Raw genomic sequence first — 20,504 nt, 5'->3', positions numbered from 1 at the left:
GCTGTTCCAATCAGCCAAAAGAATGCGAGCTCAATCCTATTGGCTGATTGGATCTTTTTCTACCTTACCTTCATCTTGGTCATCCAAGATTACCTTTTTCTACCTTAATTCCGATTGGCTGATAGAATTCAGCCAATTGGAATCTAAGGGACGCCATCTTGGATGACGTCACTTAAAGGTACCTTCATTCAGCTTTAGTCGTCGGATGAAGAGGATGCTCCGCGTCAGATGTCTTGAAGATGGACTCGCTACACGCCGGATGGATGAAGATAGAAGATGCCGTCTGGATGAAGACTTCTGCCCGTCTGGAGGACCACTTCGCCCGGCTTGGATGAAGACTTCTCCCGGCTTCGTTGAGGACTTCGGCCCGGCTTGGATGAAGACGTCTCCCGTTCAGTCGATCTTCAGGGGGTTAGTGTTAGTTTTTTTTAAGGGTGTATTGGGTGGGTTTTTATTTTTAGGTTAGGGACTTTGGGCCTGCAAAAGAGCTAACTGCCCTTTTAAGGGCAATGCCCATCCAAATGCCCTTTTCTGAGCTTAGGTTTTTTTTAGATAGTATTTTATTTGGGGGGTTGGTTGTGTGGGTGGTGGGTTTTACTGTTGGGGGGTTGTTTGTATTTTTTTTACAGGTAAAAGAGCTTTTTACTTTGGGGCAATGCCCCGCAAAAGGCCCTTTTAAGGGCTATTGGTAGTTTATTTTAGGCTAGGGTTTTTTTTATTTTGGGGGGGCTTTTTTATTTTAATAGGGCTATTAGATTAGGTGTAATAAGTTTAAATATCTAATTTTTTTATTATTTTCTGTAATTTAGTGTTTTTTTGTGATTTAGCCAATTTAATTTATTTAATTATATTTAATTTAGTTAATTTATTTAATTATAGTGTAGTGTTAGGTGTTCGTGTAACTTAGGCTAGGTTTTATTTTACAGGTCAATTTGTATTTATTTTAGCTAGGTAGTTATTAAATAGTTAATAACTATTTAATAACTATTCTACCTAGTTAAAATAAATACAAACTTGCCTGTAAAATAAAAATAAACCCTAAACCCTATTAGTTATATTGTAGCTAGCTTAGGGTTTATTTTATAGGTAAGTATTTAGTTTTAAATAGGAATAATTTAGTTAATGATATTAATTTTCTTTAGATTTATTTAAATTATATTTAAGTTAGGGGGTGTTAGGGTTAGATTTAGGGGTTAATACATTTAATATAGTGGCGGCGACGTTGGGGACGGCAGACTAGGGGTTAATAAGTATAATGTAGGTGGCATTACATTATATTTATTAACCCCTAATCTGCTGCTCCGGACATCACCGCCACCTACATTACACTTATTAACCCCAACATCGCCGACACCTACATTATATTTATTAACCCCAAATCTGCTGCTCCGGACATCGCCGCCACCTACATTATACTTATTAACCCCTAATCTGCTGCCCCCAACATCGCCGACACCTACATTATATTTATTAACCCCTAATCTCCCACCCCCAATGTTGCCGCAACCTACCTACACTTATTAACCCCTAATTTGCCGCCCCCAATTTCGCCACAACCTACCTACATTTATTAACCCCTAATCTGCCGCCCCCAAGGTCGCAGCCACTATATTAAATGTAATAACCCCTAAACCTAAGTCTAACCCTAACCCTAACACCCCCTAATTGAAATATAATTAAAATAAATCTAAATAAAATTTCTATCATTAACTAAATTATTCCTATTTAAAACTACTTACCTGTAAAATAAACCCTAAGCTAGCTACAATATAACTAATAGTTACATTGTATCTAGCTTAGGGTTTATTTTTATTTTACAGGCAAGTTTGTATTTATTTTAACTAGGTAGAATAGTTATTAAATAGTTATTAACTATTTAATAACTACCTAGCTAAAATAAATAAATAAATACAAATTTATTTGTAAAATAAAACCTAACCTAAGTTACAATAACACCTAACACTACACTACAATTAAATAAATTAACTACAATTAAATAAATTAAATTAGCTAAATTACAAAAACAAACACTAAATTACAGAAAATAAAAAACAAATTACAAGATCTTTAAACAAATTACACCTAATCTAATAGCCCTATCAAAATAGAAAAAAGCCCCCCCCCCAAATAAAAAAAAAAAACCCTAGCCTAAACTAAACTATCAATAGCCCTTAATAGGGCCTTTTGTAGGGCATTGCCCTAAAGTAATCAGCTCTTTTACCTGTAAAAAAAAAAAAAATACAAAACAACCCCCCCCCCCAACCAAAATACTAACTAAAAAAAACTAAGCTCCCCATTGCCCTGAAAATGGCATTTGGATGGGCATTTAGCTCTTTTGCAGGCCCAAACCCTAATCTAAAAATAAACCCACCCAACACACCCTTTAAAAACTCCTAACACTAACCCCCGAAGATTCACTTACCAGGAGAAGTCTTCATCCAAGCGGCAAGATGCCCTCAACGAAGCCGGCAGAAGTGGTCCTCCAGACGGGCAGAGGTCTTCATCCAGACGGCATCTTCTATCTTCATCCTTCCGGCGCGGAGCGGGTCCATCTTCAAGACATCCGACGCGGAGCATCCTCTTCAAACGACGGCTTCTTCATAATGAATATCTCTTTAAGTGGCGTCCCTTAGATTCTGATTCGCTGATAGAATTCTATCAGCCAATCGGAATTAAGGTAGAAAAAATCCAATTGGCTAATCGGAATCTAAGGGACGCCATCTTGGATGACGTCAGTTAAAGAGATATTCATTACGAAGAAGCCGTCGTTTGAAGAGGATGCTCCGCGTCGGATGTCTTGAAGATGGACCCGCTCCGCACCGGAAGGATGAAGATAGAAGATGCCGTCTGGATGAAGATTTCTGCCCGTCTGGAGGACCTCTTCTGCCGGCTTCGTTGAGGACATCTTGCCGCTTGATGAAGACTTCTCCCGGTAAGTGAATCTTCGGGGGTTAGTGTTAGGATTTTTCTAAGGGTATTTAACTAGTGTTTGCGAGGCAGGAGTGCGGCGGTTTAGGGGTTAATATGTTTATTCTAGTGGCGGCTATGTCCGGAGCGGCAGATTAGGGGTTAAAAATTGTATTATAGTGTTTGCGATGCGGAGGGCCTCGGTTTAGGGGTTAATAGGTAGTTTATGGGTGTTAGTGTACTTTTTAGCACTTTAGTTATGAGTTTTATGCTACTGACTTTAGAATGCGTTACGAATCTTTGAGGTAGAGGGTGTACCGCTCCCTTTTCGGCCTCCCAGGACAGACTCATAATACCAGCGCTATGGAAGTCCCATAGAAAAAAGGGCTTACGAAGTTTACGTATGTCGTTTTGCAGTAAGGCCAAAGAAATGTGTGGTGCCCCTAAACCTGCAAGACTCGTAATAGCAGCGGTAGTGAAAAAGCAGCGTTAGGAACTGTTAATGCTGCTTTTTCAGCTTAACGCAAAACTCGTAATCTAGCCGTGTAAGAGGACAAACTGTAAGAGGACAAACTGCAAGAAGACAAACTGCAAGAAGACAAACTGCAAGAAGACAAACTGTAAGAAGACAAACTGTAAGAAGACAAACTGTAAGAAGACAAACTGTAAGAAGATAAACTGTAAGAGGATAAACTGTAAGAGGACAAACTGTAAGAGGACAAACTGTAAGAGGACAAACTGTAAGAGGACAAACTGTAAGAGGACAAACTGCAAGAGGACAAACTGTAAGAGGACAAACTGTAAGAGGACAAACTGTAAGAAGACAAACTGTAAGAGGACAAACTGTAAGAGGACAAACTGTAAGAAGACATACTGTAAGAGGACAAACTGTAAGAAGACAAACTGTAAGAAGACAAACTGTAAGAGGAGAAACTGTAAGAGGAGAAACTGTAAGAGGAGAAACTGTAAGAAGACAAACTGCAAGAGGACAAACTGCAAGAGGACAAACTGTAAGAAGACAAACTGCAAGAGGACAAACTGTAAGAAGACATACTGTAAGAGGACAAACTGCAAGAGGACAAACTGTAAGAAGACAAACTGCAAGAGGACAAACTGCAAGAGGACAAACTGTAAGAAGACAAACTGCAAGAAGACAAACTGTACGAGGACAAACTGTACGAGGACAAACTGTAAGAAGACAAACTGTAAGAGGACAACAACTGTAAGAGGACAACAACTGTAAGAGGACAAACTGTAAGAAGACAAACTGTAAGAAGACAAACTGTACGAGGACAAACTGTAAGAGGACAAACTGTATGAGGACAAACTGTACGAGGACAAACTGTAAGAAGACAAACTGTAAGAGGACAAACTGTACGAGGACAAACTGTACGAGGACAAACTGTAAGAAGACAAACTGTAAGAAGACAAACTGTAAGAAGACAAACTGTAAGAGGACAAACTGTAAGAGGACAAACTGTAAGAAGACAAACTTAAGAGAACAAACTGTAAGAAGACAAACTGTAAGAGGACAAACTGTAAGAAGACAAACTGTAAGAGGACAAACTGTAAGAGGACAAACTGTAAGAGTAGAAACTGTAAGAGGACAAACTGTAAGAGTAGAAACTGTAAGAGGACAAACTGTAAGAAGACAAACTGTAAGAAGACAAACTGTAAGAGGACAAACTGTAAGAGGACAAACTGTAAGAGGACAAACTGTAAGAGGACAAACTGTAAGAAGACAAACTGTAAGAGGACAAACTGTAAGAGGACAAATTGTAAGAGGACAAACTGTAAGAAGACAAACTGTAAGAAGACGAACTGTAAGAGGACAAACTGTAAGAGGAAGAACCTACATCAGGGACTATAGAAACCTTTATGTTTACTTTTAGATTAAAACATACTAAGGATAAGCAGCATCCTTAAAATGATGCTTTATGTGAGCTTAAGACATTTAGTCAGAATATCTTGTAAGGCTGGACCTAAACTCAAGATTTGCCCATGAAACAGACTGCAGGCGCCCTTAAGTAATGGGAAACCCACACGTTCATTGGGAACAGCAGTAAAAGAACAATACATTGTAATCTGCCTTACAGACTGCACAACATCTTACCCTAGTATAGGATTTCTTAAAGAGACATGAAAACATAATTTATGTAAGAACTTACCTGATAAATTCATTTCTTTCATATTAGCAAGAGTCCATGAGCTAGTGACGTATGGGATATACATTCCTACCAGGAGGGGCAAAGTTTCCCAAACCTTAAAATGCCTATAAATACACCCCTCACCACACCCACAATTCAGTTTAACGAATAGCCAAGAAGTGGGGTGATAAGAAAAAAGTGCGAAAGCATATAAAATAAGGAATTTGAATAATTGTGCTTTATACAAAAAAATCATAACCACCACAAAAAAGGGCGAGCCTCATGGACTCTTGCTAATATGAAAGAAATGAATTTATCAGGTAAGTTCTTACATAAATTATGTTTTCTTTCATGTAATTAGCAAGAGTCCATGAGCTAGTGACGTATGGGATAATGACTACCCAAGATGTGGATCTTTCCACGCAAGAGTCACTAGAGAGGGAGGGATAAAATAAAGACAGCCAATTCCTGCTGAAAATAATCCACACCCAAAATAAAGTTTAATGAAAAACATAAACAGAAGATTCAAACTGAAACCGCTGCCTGAAGTACTTTTCTACCAAAAACTGCTTCAGAAGAAGAAAATACATCAAAATGGTAGAATTTAGTAAAAGTATGCAAAGAGGACCAAGTTGCTGCTTTGCAAATCTGATCAACTGAAGCTTCATTCCTAAACGCCCAGGAAGTAGAAACTGACCTAGTAGAATGAGCTGTAATCCTTTGAGGCGGAGTTTTACCCGACTCGACATAGGCATGATGAATTAAAGATTTCAACCAAGATCCCAAAGAAATGGCAGAAGCTTTCTGGCCTTTTCTAGAACCGGAAAAGATAACAAATAGACTAGAAGTCTTTCGGAAAGACTTAGTAGTTTCAACATAATATTTCAAAGCTCTAACAACATCCAAAGAATGCAACGATTTCTCCTTAGAATTCTTAGGATTAGGACATAATGAAGGAACCACAATTTCTCTACTAATGTTGTTGGAATTCACAACCTTAGGTAAAAATTCAAAAGAAGTTCGCAACACCGCCTTATCCTGATGAAAAATCAGAAAAGGAGACTCACAAGAAAGAGCAGATAATTCAGAGACTCTTCTGGCAGAAGAGATCGCCAAAAGGAACAAAACTTTCCAAGAAAGTAATTTAATGTCCAATGAATGCATAGGTTCAAACGGAGGAGCTTGAAGAGCCCCCAGAACCAAATTCAAACTCCAAGGAGGAGAAATTGACAGGTTTTATACGAACCAAAGCTTGTACAAAACAATGAATATCAGGAAGATTAGCAATTTTTCTGTGAAAAAGAACAGAAAGAGCAGAGATTTGTCCTTTCAAAGAACTTGCGGATAAACCTTTATCTAAACCATCCTGAAGAAACTGTAAAATTCTCGGAATTCTAAAAGAATGCCAAGAAAAATGATGAGAAAGACACCAAGAAATATAAGTCTTCCAGACTCTATAATATATCTCTCTGGATACAGATTTACGAGCCTGTAACATAGTATTAATCACAGAGTCAGAGAAACCTCTTTGACCAAGAATCAAGCGTTCAATCTCCATACCTTTAAATTTAAGGATTTGAGATCCTGATGGAAAAAAGGACCTTGCGACAGAAGGTCTGGTCTTAGCGGAAGAGTCCACGGATGGCAAGAGGCCATCCGGACAAGATCCGCATACCAAAACCTGTGAGGCCATGCTGGAGCTATCAGCAGAACAAACGAGCATTCCTTCAGAATCTTGGAGATTACTCTTGGAAGAAGAACTAGAGGCGGAAAGATATAGGCAGGATGATACTTCCAAGGAAGTGATAATGCATCCACTGCTTCCGCCTGAGGATCCCGGGATCTGGACAGATACCTGGGAAGTTTCTTGTTTAGATGAGACACCATCAGATCTATTTCTGGAAGCTCCCACATTTGAACAATCTGAAGAAATACCTCTGGGTGAAGAGACCATTCGCCCGGATGCAACGTTTGGCGACTGAGATAATCCGCTTCCCAATTGTCTATACCTGGGATATGAACCGCAGAGATTAGACAGGAGCTGGATTCCGCCCAAACCAGAATTCGAGATACTTCTTTCATAGCCAGAGGACTGTGAGTCCCTCCTTGATGATTGATGTATGCCACAGTTGTGACATTGTCTGTCTGAAAACAAATGAACGATTCTCTCTTCAGAAGAGGCCAAGACTGAAGAGCTCTGAAAATTGCACGGAGTTCCAAAATATTGATCGGTAATCTCACCTCCTGAGATTCCCAAACTCCTTGTGCCGTCAGAGATCCCCACACAGCTCCCCAACCTGTGAGACTTACATCTGTTGAAATTACAGTCCAGGTCGGAAGCACAAAAGAAGCCCCCTGAATTAAACGATGGTGATCTGTCCACCACGTTAGAGAGTGTCGTACAATCGGTTTTAAAGATATTAATTGAGATATCTTTGTGTAATCCCTGCACCATTGATTCAGCATACAGAGCTGAAGAGGTCGCATGTGAAAACGAGCAAAGGGGAACGCGTCCGATGCAGCAGTCATAAGACCTAGAATTTCCATGCATAAGGCTACCGAAGGGAATGATTGTGACTGAAGGTTTCGACAAGCTGAAATCAATTTTAGACGTCTCTTGTCTGTCAAAGACAGAGTCATGGACACTGAATCTATCTGGAAACCCAGAAAGGTTACCCTTGTCTGAGGAATCAATGAACTTTTTGGTAAATTGATCCTCCAACCATGATCTTGAAGAAACAACACAAGTCGATTCGTATGAGATTCTGCTAAATGTAAAGACTGAGCAAGTACCAAGATATCGTCCAAATAAGGAAATACCACAATACCCTGTTCTCTGATTACAGACAGAAGGGCACCGAGAACCTTTGAAAAAATTCTTGGAGCTGTAGCTAGGCCAAACGGCAGAGCCACAAACTGGTAATGCTTGTCCAGAAAAGAGAATCTCAGGAACTGATAATGATCTGGATGAATCGGAATATGCAGATATGCATCCTGTAAATCTATTGTGGACATATAATGCCCTTGCTGAACAAAAGGCAAGATAGTCCTTACAGTTACCATTTTGAACGTTGGTATCCTTACATAACGATTCAATATTTTTAGATCCAGAACTGGTCTGAAGGAATTCTCCTTCTTTGGTACAATGAAGAGATTTGAATAAAACCCCAGCCCCTGTTCCAGAACTGGAACTGGCATAATTACTCCAGCCAACTCTAGATCTGAAACACAATTCAGAAATGCTTGAGCTTTCACTGGATTTACTGGGACACGGGAAAGAAAAAATCTCTTTGCAGGAGGTCTCATCTTGAAACCAATTCTGTACCCTTCTGAAACAATGTTCTGAATCCAAAGATTGTGAACAGAATTGATCCAAATTTCTTTGAAAAAACGTAACCTGCCCCCTACCAGCTGAGCTGGAATGAGGGCCGCACCTTCATGTGGACTTAGAAGCTGGCTTTGCTTTTCTAGAAGGCTTGGATTTATTCCAGACTGGAGATGGTTTCCAAACTGAAACTGCTCCTGAGGATGAAGGATCAGGCTTTTGTTCTTTGTTGAAACGAAAGGAACGAAAACGATTATTAGCCCTGTTTTTACCCTTAGATTTTTTATCCTGTGGTAAAAAAGTTCCTTTCCCACCAGTAACAGTTGAGATAATAGAATCCAACTGAGAACCAAATAATTTGTTACCCTGGAAAGAAATGGAAAGTAGAGTTGATTTAGAAGACATATCAGCATTCCAAGTTTTAAGCCATAAAGCTCTTCTAGCTAAAATAGCTAGAGACATAAACCTGACATCAACTCTGATAATATCAAAAATGGCATCACAGATAAAATTATTAGCATGTTGAAGAAGAATAATAATATTATGAGAATCATGATCTGTTACTTGTTGCGCTAGTTTCCAACCAAAAAGTTGAAGCTGCAGCAACATCAGCCAATGATATAGCAGATCTAAGAAGATTACCTGAACACAGATAAGCTTTTCTTAGAAAGGATTCAATTTTCCTATCTAAAGGATCCTTAAAGGAAGTACCATCTGACGTAGGAATAGTAGTACGTTTAGCAAGGGTAGAAATAGCCCCATCAACTTTAGGGATTTTGTCCCAAAATTCTAATCTGTCAGACGGCACAGGATATAATTGCTTAAAACGTTTAGAAGGAGTAAATGAATTACCCAAATTATTCCATTCTCTGGAAATTACTTCAGAAATAGCACCAGGAACAGGAAAAACTTCTGGAATAACCACAGGAGATTTAAAGACCTTATCTAAACGTTTAGATTTAGTATCAAGAGGACCAGAATCCTCAATTTCTAAAGCAATTAGTACTTCTTTAAGTAAAGAACGAATAAATTCCATTTTAAATAAATATGAAGATTTATCAGCATCAATCTCTGAGACAGAATCCTCTGAACCAGAAGAGTCATTAGAATCAGAATAATGATGTTCATTTAAAAATTCATCTGTATAAAGAGAAGTTTTAAAAGATTTTTTATGTTTACTAGAAGGAGGAATAACAGACATAGCCTTCTTGATGGATTCAGAAACAAAATCTATTATGTTATCAGGAACATTCTGAACATTAGATGTTGATGGAACTGCAACAGGTAATGGTACATTACTAAAGGAAATATTATCTGCATTAACAAGTTTGTCATGACAATTAATACAAACAACAGCTGGAGGAATAGCTACCAAAAGTTTACAGCAGATACACTTAGCTTTGGTAGTTCCAGCACCAGACAGCGATTTTCCTGAAGTATCTTCTGACTCAGATGCAACGTGAGACATCTTGCAATATGTAAGAGAAAAAACAACATATAAAGCAAAATTGATCAAATTCCTTAAATGACAGTTTCAGGAATGGGAAAAAATGCCAGTGAACAAGCTTCTAGCAACCAGAAGCAATAAATAATGAGACTTAAATAATGTGGAGACAAAAGCGACGCCCATATTTTTTTAGCGCCAAATAAGACGCCCACATTATTTGGCGCCTAAATGCTTTTGGCGCCAAAAATGACGCCACGTCCGGAACGCCGACATTTTTTGGCGCAAAAGAACGTCAAAAATGACGCAACTTCCGGCGACACGTATGACGCCGGAAACAGAAAAGATTTTTTGCGCCAAAAAAGTCCGCGCCAAGAATGACGCAATAAAATGAAGTATTTTCAGCCCCCGCGAGCCTAGCAGCCCACAGGGAAAAAAGTCAAATCTTTAAGGTAAGAAAAATATTTGATTCAAATGCATTATCCCAAATATGAAACTGACTGTCTGAAAATAAGGAATGTTGAACATCCTGAGTCAAGGCAAATAAATGTTTGAATACATATATTTAGAACTTTATAAAAAAAGTGCCCAACCATAGCTTAGAGTGTCACAGAAAATAAGACTTACTTACCCCAGGACACTCATCTACATGTTTGTAGAAAGCCAAACCAGTACTGAAACGAAAATCAGCAGAGGTAATGGTATATTTATAAGAGTATATCGTCGATCTGAAAAGGGAGGTAAGAGATGAATCTCTACGACCGATAACAGAGAACCTTATGAAATAGACCCCGTAGAAGGAGATCATTGAATTCAAACAGGCAATACTCTCCTCACATCCCTCTGACATTCACTGCACGCTGAGAGGAAAACCGGGCTCCAACCTGCTGCGGAGCGCATATCAACGTAGAATCTAGCACAAACTTACTTCACCACCTCCATAGGAGGCAAAGTTTGTAAAACTGAATTGTGGGTGTGGTGAGGGGTGTATTTATAGGCATTTTAAGGTTTGGGAAACTTTGCCCCTCCTGGTAGGAATGTATATCCCATACGTCACTAGCTCATGGACTCTTGCTAATTACATGAAAGAAATACAACATTTTTCTTTCATGATTCAGATAGAGAATACAATTTTAAACAACTTTCCCATTTACTTCTATTATTTCATTTGCTTCCTTCTCTTATTATCCTTTGCTGAAAGGTTTATCTAGGAAAGCTCAGGAGCAGCAAAGAACCTAGGTTCTAGCTGCTGGTTGGTTGCTGCATATATATACCGATTGTCAGTGGCTCACCCATGTGTTCAGTCAGCAACCAGTAGTGCATTGCTGCTCATTCAACAAAGCATACCAAGAGAACAAAGAAAAATTGATAATAGGAGTAAATTAGAAAGTTGCTTAAAATTGCGGCTGCATCTGAATCATGAAAGAAGAAAATTGGGTTTCATATCTCTTTAACCTTAATATATTGTACAATGATATGTATTATACAGGGATCATCTGTCCCTCTAAAAATATTTAAGAATAAGCAAAAAACACAACTCTAGCCATGTCTACTGTGAAATTTGCTGAAACAGAAACAAAATCCATAACACGGACTAACCAGGAGACCAGGGCTTGCTGTAATCATCTGCAATTGAACTACTATCACTAATATATAGGCACAGAATGCTGGGGGCCACCAAAATATGGTTAAAAACTGATATAATGTCAAAGCAGACGCTGAAAGACTCAAGCAGAAAGGGGAGTGAGAACTTCCGCTGACTTCACTGAGCTGTTACTCCAGTCATCTGTTCTGAAAAGGGTCAATGACAGCCTGAAATAAATGGTTTTCTAGCATTTTAAGTTATGTTTAGAACACCGAACCTCTCACTAAACATAAACAATCATGTTTAATATATAGCATTTAAGTTCAACTTACTTTTGGCATCTATGAGTTTCTCCCTTGGAGTTATATCTGAGGATGAAAGCTGCTCCTTTACTTTGGCAACATCTTTGGGGTGCAAATAGTCAAATAAACTTTGTCCAAACAAATCATTCTGAAATAAGATTATTTTGGATTATTTCTTTTTATAAGAAAGTAAAATACAAAAAAATTATGAATTTACTTATATACAGTGCAACAAATTTGAGACCAAACCACAACTGAATTTTCAAAGTTAGGTCAAATCATTTCCTTTTTATTGAAGACTTCTTAAATGTTTCACTCAAAAATAAACCATCATTGCGCAACAATGCAGCAAACAATACTTCCTCTGTAAATTAGACAGAATACTCACACTTTTACCTTAGCGACAAATAGCTAAATGTAAATAGAATTATAATTAATCCCTCCGGATCTCAGGAACAAACAGGTAACAAGGTTACAAAAACCAGTAATATATTGGGTAATCCTAGGATTACCGGGGTAAAATGGACATTACCCAAGCAGCTGTGGGCAAAGCCCGATGTATGATCATACATTCCCTCAGAGGGCGGAGTCACCGCATCAAACATATATAGAATGCACTGTAATTCCCCCATCTTCACTATCTTTTTTGCCTCTGCCTGGGCAAAGCCCCCTTTGTAAACCACATTCCCCAAGGTTCACTTGAGGTGGATGCCAGAGGATCGATGGGGCGCCTTCCTTGAACCCCCTAGGCGGAGGCAAAATAAATAGTGAAGATGGGGGAATTACCCATAGCCGCTTGGGTAATGTCAGGTTTACCAGGGTAATCCTAGGATTACCGGATATCTTACTTTACCCGTAACATATATACACATATTAACACATAAATATAAAGTATATACACATAAATATATAGTATATACACATATTAAAACATAAATATATATGTATATACACATAGTAACACAAATATACAGTGAGTGCAGAATTATTAGGCAAGTTGTATTTTTGAGGATTAATTTTATTATTGAACAACAACCATGTTCTCAATGAACCCAAAAAACTCATTAATATCAAAGCTGAATAGTTTTGGAAGTAGTTTTTAGTTTGTTTTTAGTTATAGCTATTTTAGGGGGATATCTGTGTGTGCAGGTGACTATTACTGTGCATAATTATTAGGCAACTTAACAAAAAACAAATATATACCCATTTCAATTATTTATTTTTACCAGTGAAACCAATATAACATCTCAACATTCACAAATATACATTTCTGACATTCAAAAACAAAACAAAAACAAATCAGTGACCAATATAGCCACCTTTCTTTGCAAGGACACTCAAAAGCCTGCCATCCATGGATTCTGTCAGTGTTTTGATCTGTTCACCATCAACATTGCGTGCAGCAGCAACCACAGCCTCCCAGACACTGTTCAGAGAGGTGTACTGTTTTCCCTCCTTGTAAATCTCACATTTGATGATGGACCACAGGTTCTCAATGGGGTTCAGATCAGGTGAACAAGGAGGCCATGTCATTAGATTTTCTTCTTTTATACCCTTTCTTGCCAGCCACGCTGTGGAGTACTTGGACGCGTGTGATGGAGCATTGTCCTGCATTAAAATCATGTTTTTCTTGAAGGATGCAGACTTCTTCCTGTACCACTGCTTGAGGAAGGTGTCTTCCAGAAACTGGCAGTAGGACTGGGAGTTGAGCTTGACTCCATCCTCAACCCGAAAAGGCCCCATAAGCTCATCTTTGATGATACCAGCCCAAACCAGTACTCCACCTCCACCTTGCTGGCGTCTGAGTCGGACTGGAGCTCTCTGCCCTTTACCAATCCAGCCACGGGCCCATCCATCTGGCCCATCAAGACTCACTCTCATTTCATCAGTCCATAAAACTTTAGAAAAATCAGTTTTGAGATATTTCTTGGCCCAGTCTTGACGTTTCAGCTTGTGTGTCTTGTTCAGTGGTGGTCGTCTTTCAGCCTTTCTTACCTTGGCCATATCTCTGAGTATTGCACACCTTGTGCTTTTGGGCACTCCAGTGATGTTGCAGCTCTGAAATATGGCCAAACTGGTGGCAAGTGGCATCTTGTCAGCTGCACGCTTGACTTTTCTCAGTTCATGGGCAGTTATTTTGCGCCTTGGTTTTTCCACACGCTTCTTGCAACCCTGTTGACTATTTTGAATGAAACGCTTGATTGTTTGATGATCACGCTTCAGAAGCTTTGCAATTTTAAGAGTGCTGCATCCCTCTGCAAGATATCTCACTATTTTTGACTTTTCTGAGCCTGTCAAGTCCTTCTTTTGACCCATTTTGCCAAAGGAAAGGAAGTTGCCTAATAATTATGCACACCTGATATAGGGTGTTGATGTCATTAGACCACACCCCTTCTCATTACAGAGATGCACATCACCTAATATGCTTAATTGGTAGTAGGCTTTCGAGCCTATACAGCTTGGAGTAAGACAACATGCATAAAGAGGATGATGTGGTCAAAATACTCATTTGTCTAATCATTCTGCACTCCCTGTATATGTATACAGGGAGTGCAGAATTATTAGGCAAGTTGTATTTTTGAGGATTAATTTTATTATTGAACAACAACCATGTTCTCAATGAACCCAAAAAACTCATTAATTTCAAAGCTGAATAGTTTTCGAAGTAGTTTTAGTTTGTTTTTAGTTATAGCTATTTTAGGGGGATATCTGTGTGTGCAGGTGACTATTACTGTGCATAATTATTAGGTAACTTAACAAAAAACAAATATATACCCATTTCAATTATTTATTTTTACCAGTGAAACCAATATAACATCTCAACATTCACAAATATACATTTCTGACATTCAAAAACAAAACAAATCAGTGACCAATATAGCCACCTTTCTTTGCAAGGACACTCAAAAGCCTGCCATCCATGGATTCTGTCAGTGTTTTGATCTGTTCACCATCAACATTGCGTGCAGCAGCAACCACAGCCTCCCAGACACTGTTCAGAGAGGTTTACTGTTTTCCCTCCTTGTAAATCTCACATTTGATGATGGACCACAGGTTCTCAATGGGGTTCAGATCAGGTGAACAAGGAGGCCATGTCATTAGATTTTCTTCTTTTATACCCTTTCTTGCCAGCCACGCTGTGGAGTACTTGGACGCGTGTGATGGAGCATTGTCCTGCATGAAAATCATGTTTTTCTTGAAGGATGCAGACTTCTTCCTGTACCACTGCTTGAAGAAGGTGTCTTCCAGAAACTGGCAGTAGGACTGGGAGTTGAGCTTGACTCCATCCTCAACCCGAAAAGGCCCCACAAGCTCATCTTTCTTTCATGTAATTAGCAAGAGTCCATGAACTAGTGACGTATGGGATATACATTCCTACCAGGAGGGGCAAAGTTTCCCAAACCTCAAAATGCCTACAAATACACCCCTCACCACACCCACAAATCAGTTTTACAAACTTTGCCTCCTATGGAGGTGGTAAGTAAGTAAGTTTGTGCTAGATTCTACGTTGATATGCGCTCCGCAGCAGGTTGGAGCCCGGTTTTCCTCTCAGCGTGCAGTGAATGTCAGAGGGATGTGAGGAGAGTATTGCCTATTTGAATGCAATGATCTCCTTCTACGGGGTCTATTTCATAGGTTCTCTGTTATCGGTCGTAGAGATTCATCTCTTACCTCCCTTTTCAGATCGACGATATACTCTTATATATATACCATTACCTCTGCTGATTTTCGTTTCAGTACTGGTTTGGCTTTCTACAAACATGTAGATGAGTGTCCTGGGGTAAGTAAGTCTTATTTTCTGTGACACTCTAAGCTATGGTTGGGCACTTTTTTTTATAAAGTTCTAAATATATGTATTCAAACATTTATTTGCCTTGACTCAGGATGTTCAACATTCCTTATTTTCAGACAGTCAGTTTCATATTTGGGATAATGCATTTGAATCAATCATTTTTTCTTACCTTAAAAAATTTGACTTTTTCCCTGTGGGCTGTTAGGCTCGCGGGGCTGAAAATGCTTCATTTTATTGCGTCATTCTTGGCGCAGACTTTTTTGGCGCAAAAATTTTTTTTTCTGTTTCCGGCGTCATACGTGTCGCCGGAAGTTGCGTCATTTTTGACGTTCTTTTGCGTCAAAAGTGTCGGCGTTCCGGATGTGGCGTCATTTTGGGCGCCAAAAGCATTTAGGCGCCAAATAATGTGGGCGTCTTATTTGGCGCTAAAAAAATATGGGCGTCACTTTTGTCTCCACATTATTTAAGTCTCATTATTTATTGCTTCTGGTTGCTAGAAGCTTGTTCACTGGCATTTTTTTCCCATTCCTGAAACTGTCATTTAAGGAATTTGATCAATTTTGCTTTATATGTTGTTTTTTCTATTACATATCGCAAGATGTTCCACGTTGCAACTGAGTCAGAAGATACTTCAGGAAAATCGCTGCCCGGTGCTGGAGCTACCAAAGCTAAGTGTATCACTTTTGGTATCTGTTCCTTCAGCTGTTGTTTGTATTAAATATTATGACAAACTTGTTAATGCAGATAATATTTCCTTTAGTAATGTACCATTACCTGTTGCAGTTCCATCAACATCTAATGTTCAGAGTGTTCCTGATAACATAAGAGATTTTGTTTCTGAATCCATCAAGAAGGCTATGTCTGTTATTCCTCCTTCTAGTAAACATAAAAAATCTTTTAAAACTTCTCGTTATACTGATGAATTTTTAAATGAACATCATCATTCTGATTCTAATGACTCTTCTGGTTCAGAGGATTCTGTCTCAGAGGTTGATGCTGATAAATCTTCATATTTATTTAAAATGGAATTTATTCGTTCTTTACTTAAAGAAGTACTAATTGCTTTAGAAATTGAGGATTCTGGTCCTCTTGATACTAAATCTAAACGTTTAGATAAGGTCTTTAAATCTCCTGTGGTTATTCCAGAAGTTTTTCCTGTTCCTGGTGCTATTTCTGAAGTAATTTCCAGAGAATGGAATAATTTGGGTAATTCATTTACTCCTAAACGTTTTAAGCAATTATATCCTGTGCCGTCTGACAGATTAGAATTTTGGGACAAAATCCCTAAAGTTGATGGGGCTATTTCTACCCTTGCTAAACGTACTACTATTCCTACGTCAGATGGTACTTCGTTTAAGGATCCTTTAGATAGGAAAATTGAATCCTGTCTAAGAAAATCTTATCTGTGTTCAGGTAATCTTCTTAGACCTGCTATATCATTGGCTGATGTTGCTGCAGCTTCAACTTTTTGGTTGGAAACTTTAGCGCAACAAGTAACAGATCATGATCTCATAATATTATTATTCTTCTTCAACATGCTAATAATTTTATCTGTGATGCAATTTTTGATATTATCAGAGTTGATGTCAGGTTTATGTCTCTAGCTATTTTAGCTAGAAGAGCTTTATGGCTTAAAACTTGGAATGCTGATATGTCTTCTAAATCGACTCTACTTTCCATTTCTTTCCAGGGTAACAAATTATTTGGTTCTCAGTTGGATTCTATTATCTCAACTGTTACTGGTGGGAAAGGAACTTTTTAACCACAGGATAAAAAATCTAAGGGTAAAAACAGGGCTAATAATCGTTTTCGTTCCTTTCGTTTCAACAAAGAACAAAAGCCTGATCCTTCATCCTCAGGAGCAGTTTCAGTTTGGAAACCATCTCCAGTCTGGAATAAATCCAAGCCTTCTAGAAAAGCAAAGCCAGCTTCTAAGTCCACATGAAGGTGCGGCCCTCATTCCAGCTCAGCTGGTAGGGGGCAGGTTACGTTTTTTCAAAGAAATTTGGATCAATTCTGTTCACAATCTTTGGATTCAGAACATTGTTTCAGAAGGGTACAGAATTGGTTTCAAGATAAGACCTCCTGCAAAGAGATTTTTTCTTTCCCGTGTCCCAGTAAATCCAGTGAAAGCTCAAGCATTTCTGAAATGTGTTTCAGATCTAGAGTTGGCTGGAGTAATTATGCCAGTTCCAGTTCTGGAACAGGGGCTGGGGTTTTATTCGAATCTCTTCATTGTACCAAAGAAGGAGAATTCCTTCAGACCAGTTCTGGATCTAAAAATATTGAATCGTTATGTAAGGATACCAACGTTCAAAATAGTAACTGTAAGGACTATCTTGCCTTTTGTTCAGCAAGGGCATTATATGTCCACAATAGATTTACAGGATGCATATCTGCATATTCCGATTCATCCAGATCATTATCAGTTCCTGAGATTCTCTTTCCTGGACAAGCATTACCAGTTTGTGGCTCTGCCGTTTGGCCTAGCTACAGCTCCAAGAATTTTTACAAAGGTTCTCGGTGCCCTTCTGTCTGTAATCAGAGAACAGGGTATTGTGGTATTTCCTTATTTGGACGATATCTTGGTACTTGCTCAGTCTTCACATTTAGCAGAATCTCATACGAATCAACTTGTGTTGTTTCTTCAAGATCATGGTTGGAGGATCAATTCACTAAAAAGTTCATTGATTCCTCAGACAAGGGTAACCTTTCTGGGTTTCCAGATAGATTCAGTGTCCATGACTCTGTCTTTGACAGACAAGAGACGTCTAAAATTGATTTCAGCTTGTCGAAACCTTCAGTCACAATCATTCCCTTCGGTAGCCTTATGCATGGAAATTCTAGGTCTTATGACTGCTGCATCGGACGCGATCCCCTTTGCTCGTTTTCACATGCGACCTCTTCAGCTCTGTATGCTGAATCAATGGTGCAGGGATTACACAAAGATATCTCAATTAATATCTTTAAAACCGATTGTACGACACTCTCTAACGTGGTGGACAGATCACCATCGTTTAATTCAGGGGGCTTCTTTTGTTCTTCCGACCTGGACTGTAATTTCAACAGATGCAAGTCTTACAGGTTGGGGAGCTGTGTGGGGATCTCTGACGGCACAAGGAGTTTGGGAATCTCAGGAGGTGAGATTACCGATCAATATTTTGGAACTCCGTGCAATTTTCAGAGCTCTTCAGTCTTGGCCTCTTCTGAAGAGAGAATCGTTCATTTGTTTTCAGACAGACAATGTCACAACTGTGGCATACATCAATCATCAAGGAGGGACTCACAGTCCTCTGGCTATGAAAGAAGTATCTCGAATTCTGGTTTGGGCGGAATCCAGCTCCTGTCTAATCTCTGCGGTTCATATCCCAGGTATAGACAATTGGGAAGCGGATTATCTCAGTCGCCAAACGTTGCATCCGGGCGATTGGTCTCTTCACCCAGAGGTATTTTTTCAGATTGTTCAAATGTGGGAACTTCCAGAAATAGATCTGATGGCGTCTCATCTAAACAAGAAACTTCCGAGGTATCTGTCCAGATCCCGGGATCCTCAGGCGGAGGCAGTGGATGCATTATCACTTCCTTGGAAGTATCATCCTGCCTATATCTTTCCGTCTCTAGTTCTTCTTCCAAGAGTAATCTCCAAGATTCTGAAGGAATGCTCGTTTGTTCTGCTGGTAGCTCCGGCATGGCCTCACAGGTTTTGGTATGCGGATCTTGTCCGGATGGCCTCTTGCCATCCGTGGACTCTTCCGTTAAGACCAGACCTTCTGTTGCAAGGTCCTTTTTTCCATCAGGATCTCAAATCCTTAAATTTAAAGGTATGGAGATTGAACGCTTGATTCTTGGTCAAAGAGGTTTCTCTGACTCTGTGATTAATACTATGTTACAGGCTCGTAAATCTGTATCTAGGGAGATATATTATAGAGTCTGGAAGACATATTTCTTGGTGTCTTTCTCATCATTTTTCTTGGCATTCTTTTAGAATTCCGAGAATTTTTCAGTTTCTTCAGGATGGTTTAGATAAAGGTTTGTCCGCAAGTTCTTTGAAAGGACAAATCTCTGCTCTTTCTGTTCTTTTTCACAGAAAGATTGCTAATCTTCCTGATATTCATTGTTTTGTACAAGCTTTGGTTCGTATAAAACCTGTCAATTTCTCCTCCTTGGAGTTTGAATTTGGTTCTGGGGGCTCTTCAAGCTCCTCCTTTTGAACCCATGCATTCATTGGACATTAAATTACTTTCTTGGAAAGTTTTGTTCCTTTTGGCGATCTCTTCTGCCAGAAGAGTCTCTGAATTATCTGCTCTTTCTTGTGAGTCTCCTTTTCTGATTTTTCATCAGTATAAGGCGGTGTTGCGAACTTCTTTTGAATTTTTACCTAAGGTTGTGAATTCCAACAACATTAGTAGAGAAATTGTGGTTCCTTCATTATGTCCTAATCCTAAGAATTCTAAGGAGAAATCGTTGCATTCTTTGGATGTTGTTAGAGCTTTGAAATATTATGTTGAAGCTACTAAGTCTTTCCGAAAGACTTCTAGTCTATTTGTTATCTTTTCCGGTTCTAGAAAAGGCCAGAAAGCTTCTGCCATTTCTTTGGCATCTTGGTTGAAATCTTTAATTCATCATGCCTATGTCGAGTCGGGTAAAACTCCGCCTCAAAGGATTACAGCTCATTCTACTAGGTCAGTTTCTACTTCCTGGGCGTTTAGGAATGAAGCTTCGGTTGATCAGATTTGCAAAGCAGCAACTTGGTCCTCTTTGCATACTTTTACTAAATTCTACCATTTTGATGTATTTTCTTCTTCTGAAGCAGTTTTTGGTAGAAAAGTTCTTCAGGCAGCGGTTTCAGTTTGAATCTTCTGTTTATGTTTTTCATTAAACTTTATTTTGGGTGTGGATTATTTTCAGCAGGAATTGGCTGTCTTTATTTTATCCCTCCCTCTCTAGTGACTCTTGCGTGGAAAGATCCACATCTTGGGTAGTCATTATCCCATACGTCAC

The 20,504-nt window shown here is 39.0% G+C and overlaps 1 protein-coding gene across 1 annotated transcript in view; it reads right to left on the bottom strand.

Annotated features, from left to right (window-relative positions):
• The window catches only part of BMAL2 (basic helix-loop-helix ARNT like 2), a 416,858-nt gene that overhangs the window by 88,331 nt on the left and 308,023 nt on the right, over window positions 1-20,504 (bottom strand). The window contains 1 exon segment of the mRNA XM_053719098.1: window positions 11,741-11,858. Coding sequence (XP_053575073.1) covers window positions 11,741-11,858 — 118 coding nt within the window.

This window comes from Bombina bombina, chromosome 6 (genome assembly GCF_027579735.1).
Source record: "Bombina bombina isolate aBomBom1 chromosome 6, aBomBom1.pri, whole genome shotgun sequence".
Lineage (NCBI taxonomy): Eukaryota > Metazoa > Chordata > Amphibia > Anura > Bombinatoridae > Bombina > Bombina bombina.
The sequence above is the reverse complement of the archived record's forward strand: the minus strand, read 5'-3'. Positions and strand labels throughout refer to the sequence as shown.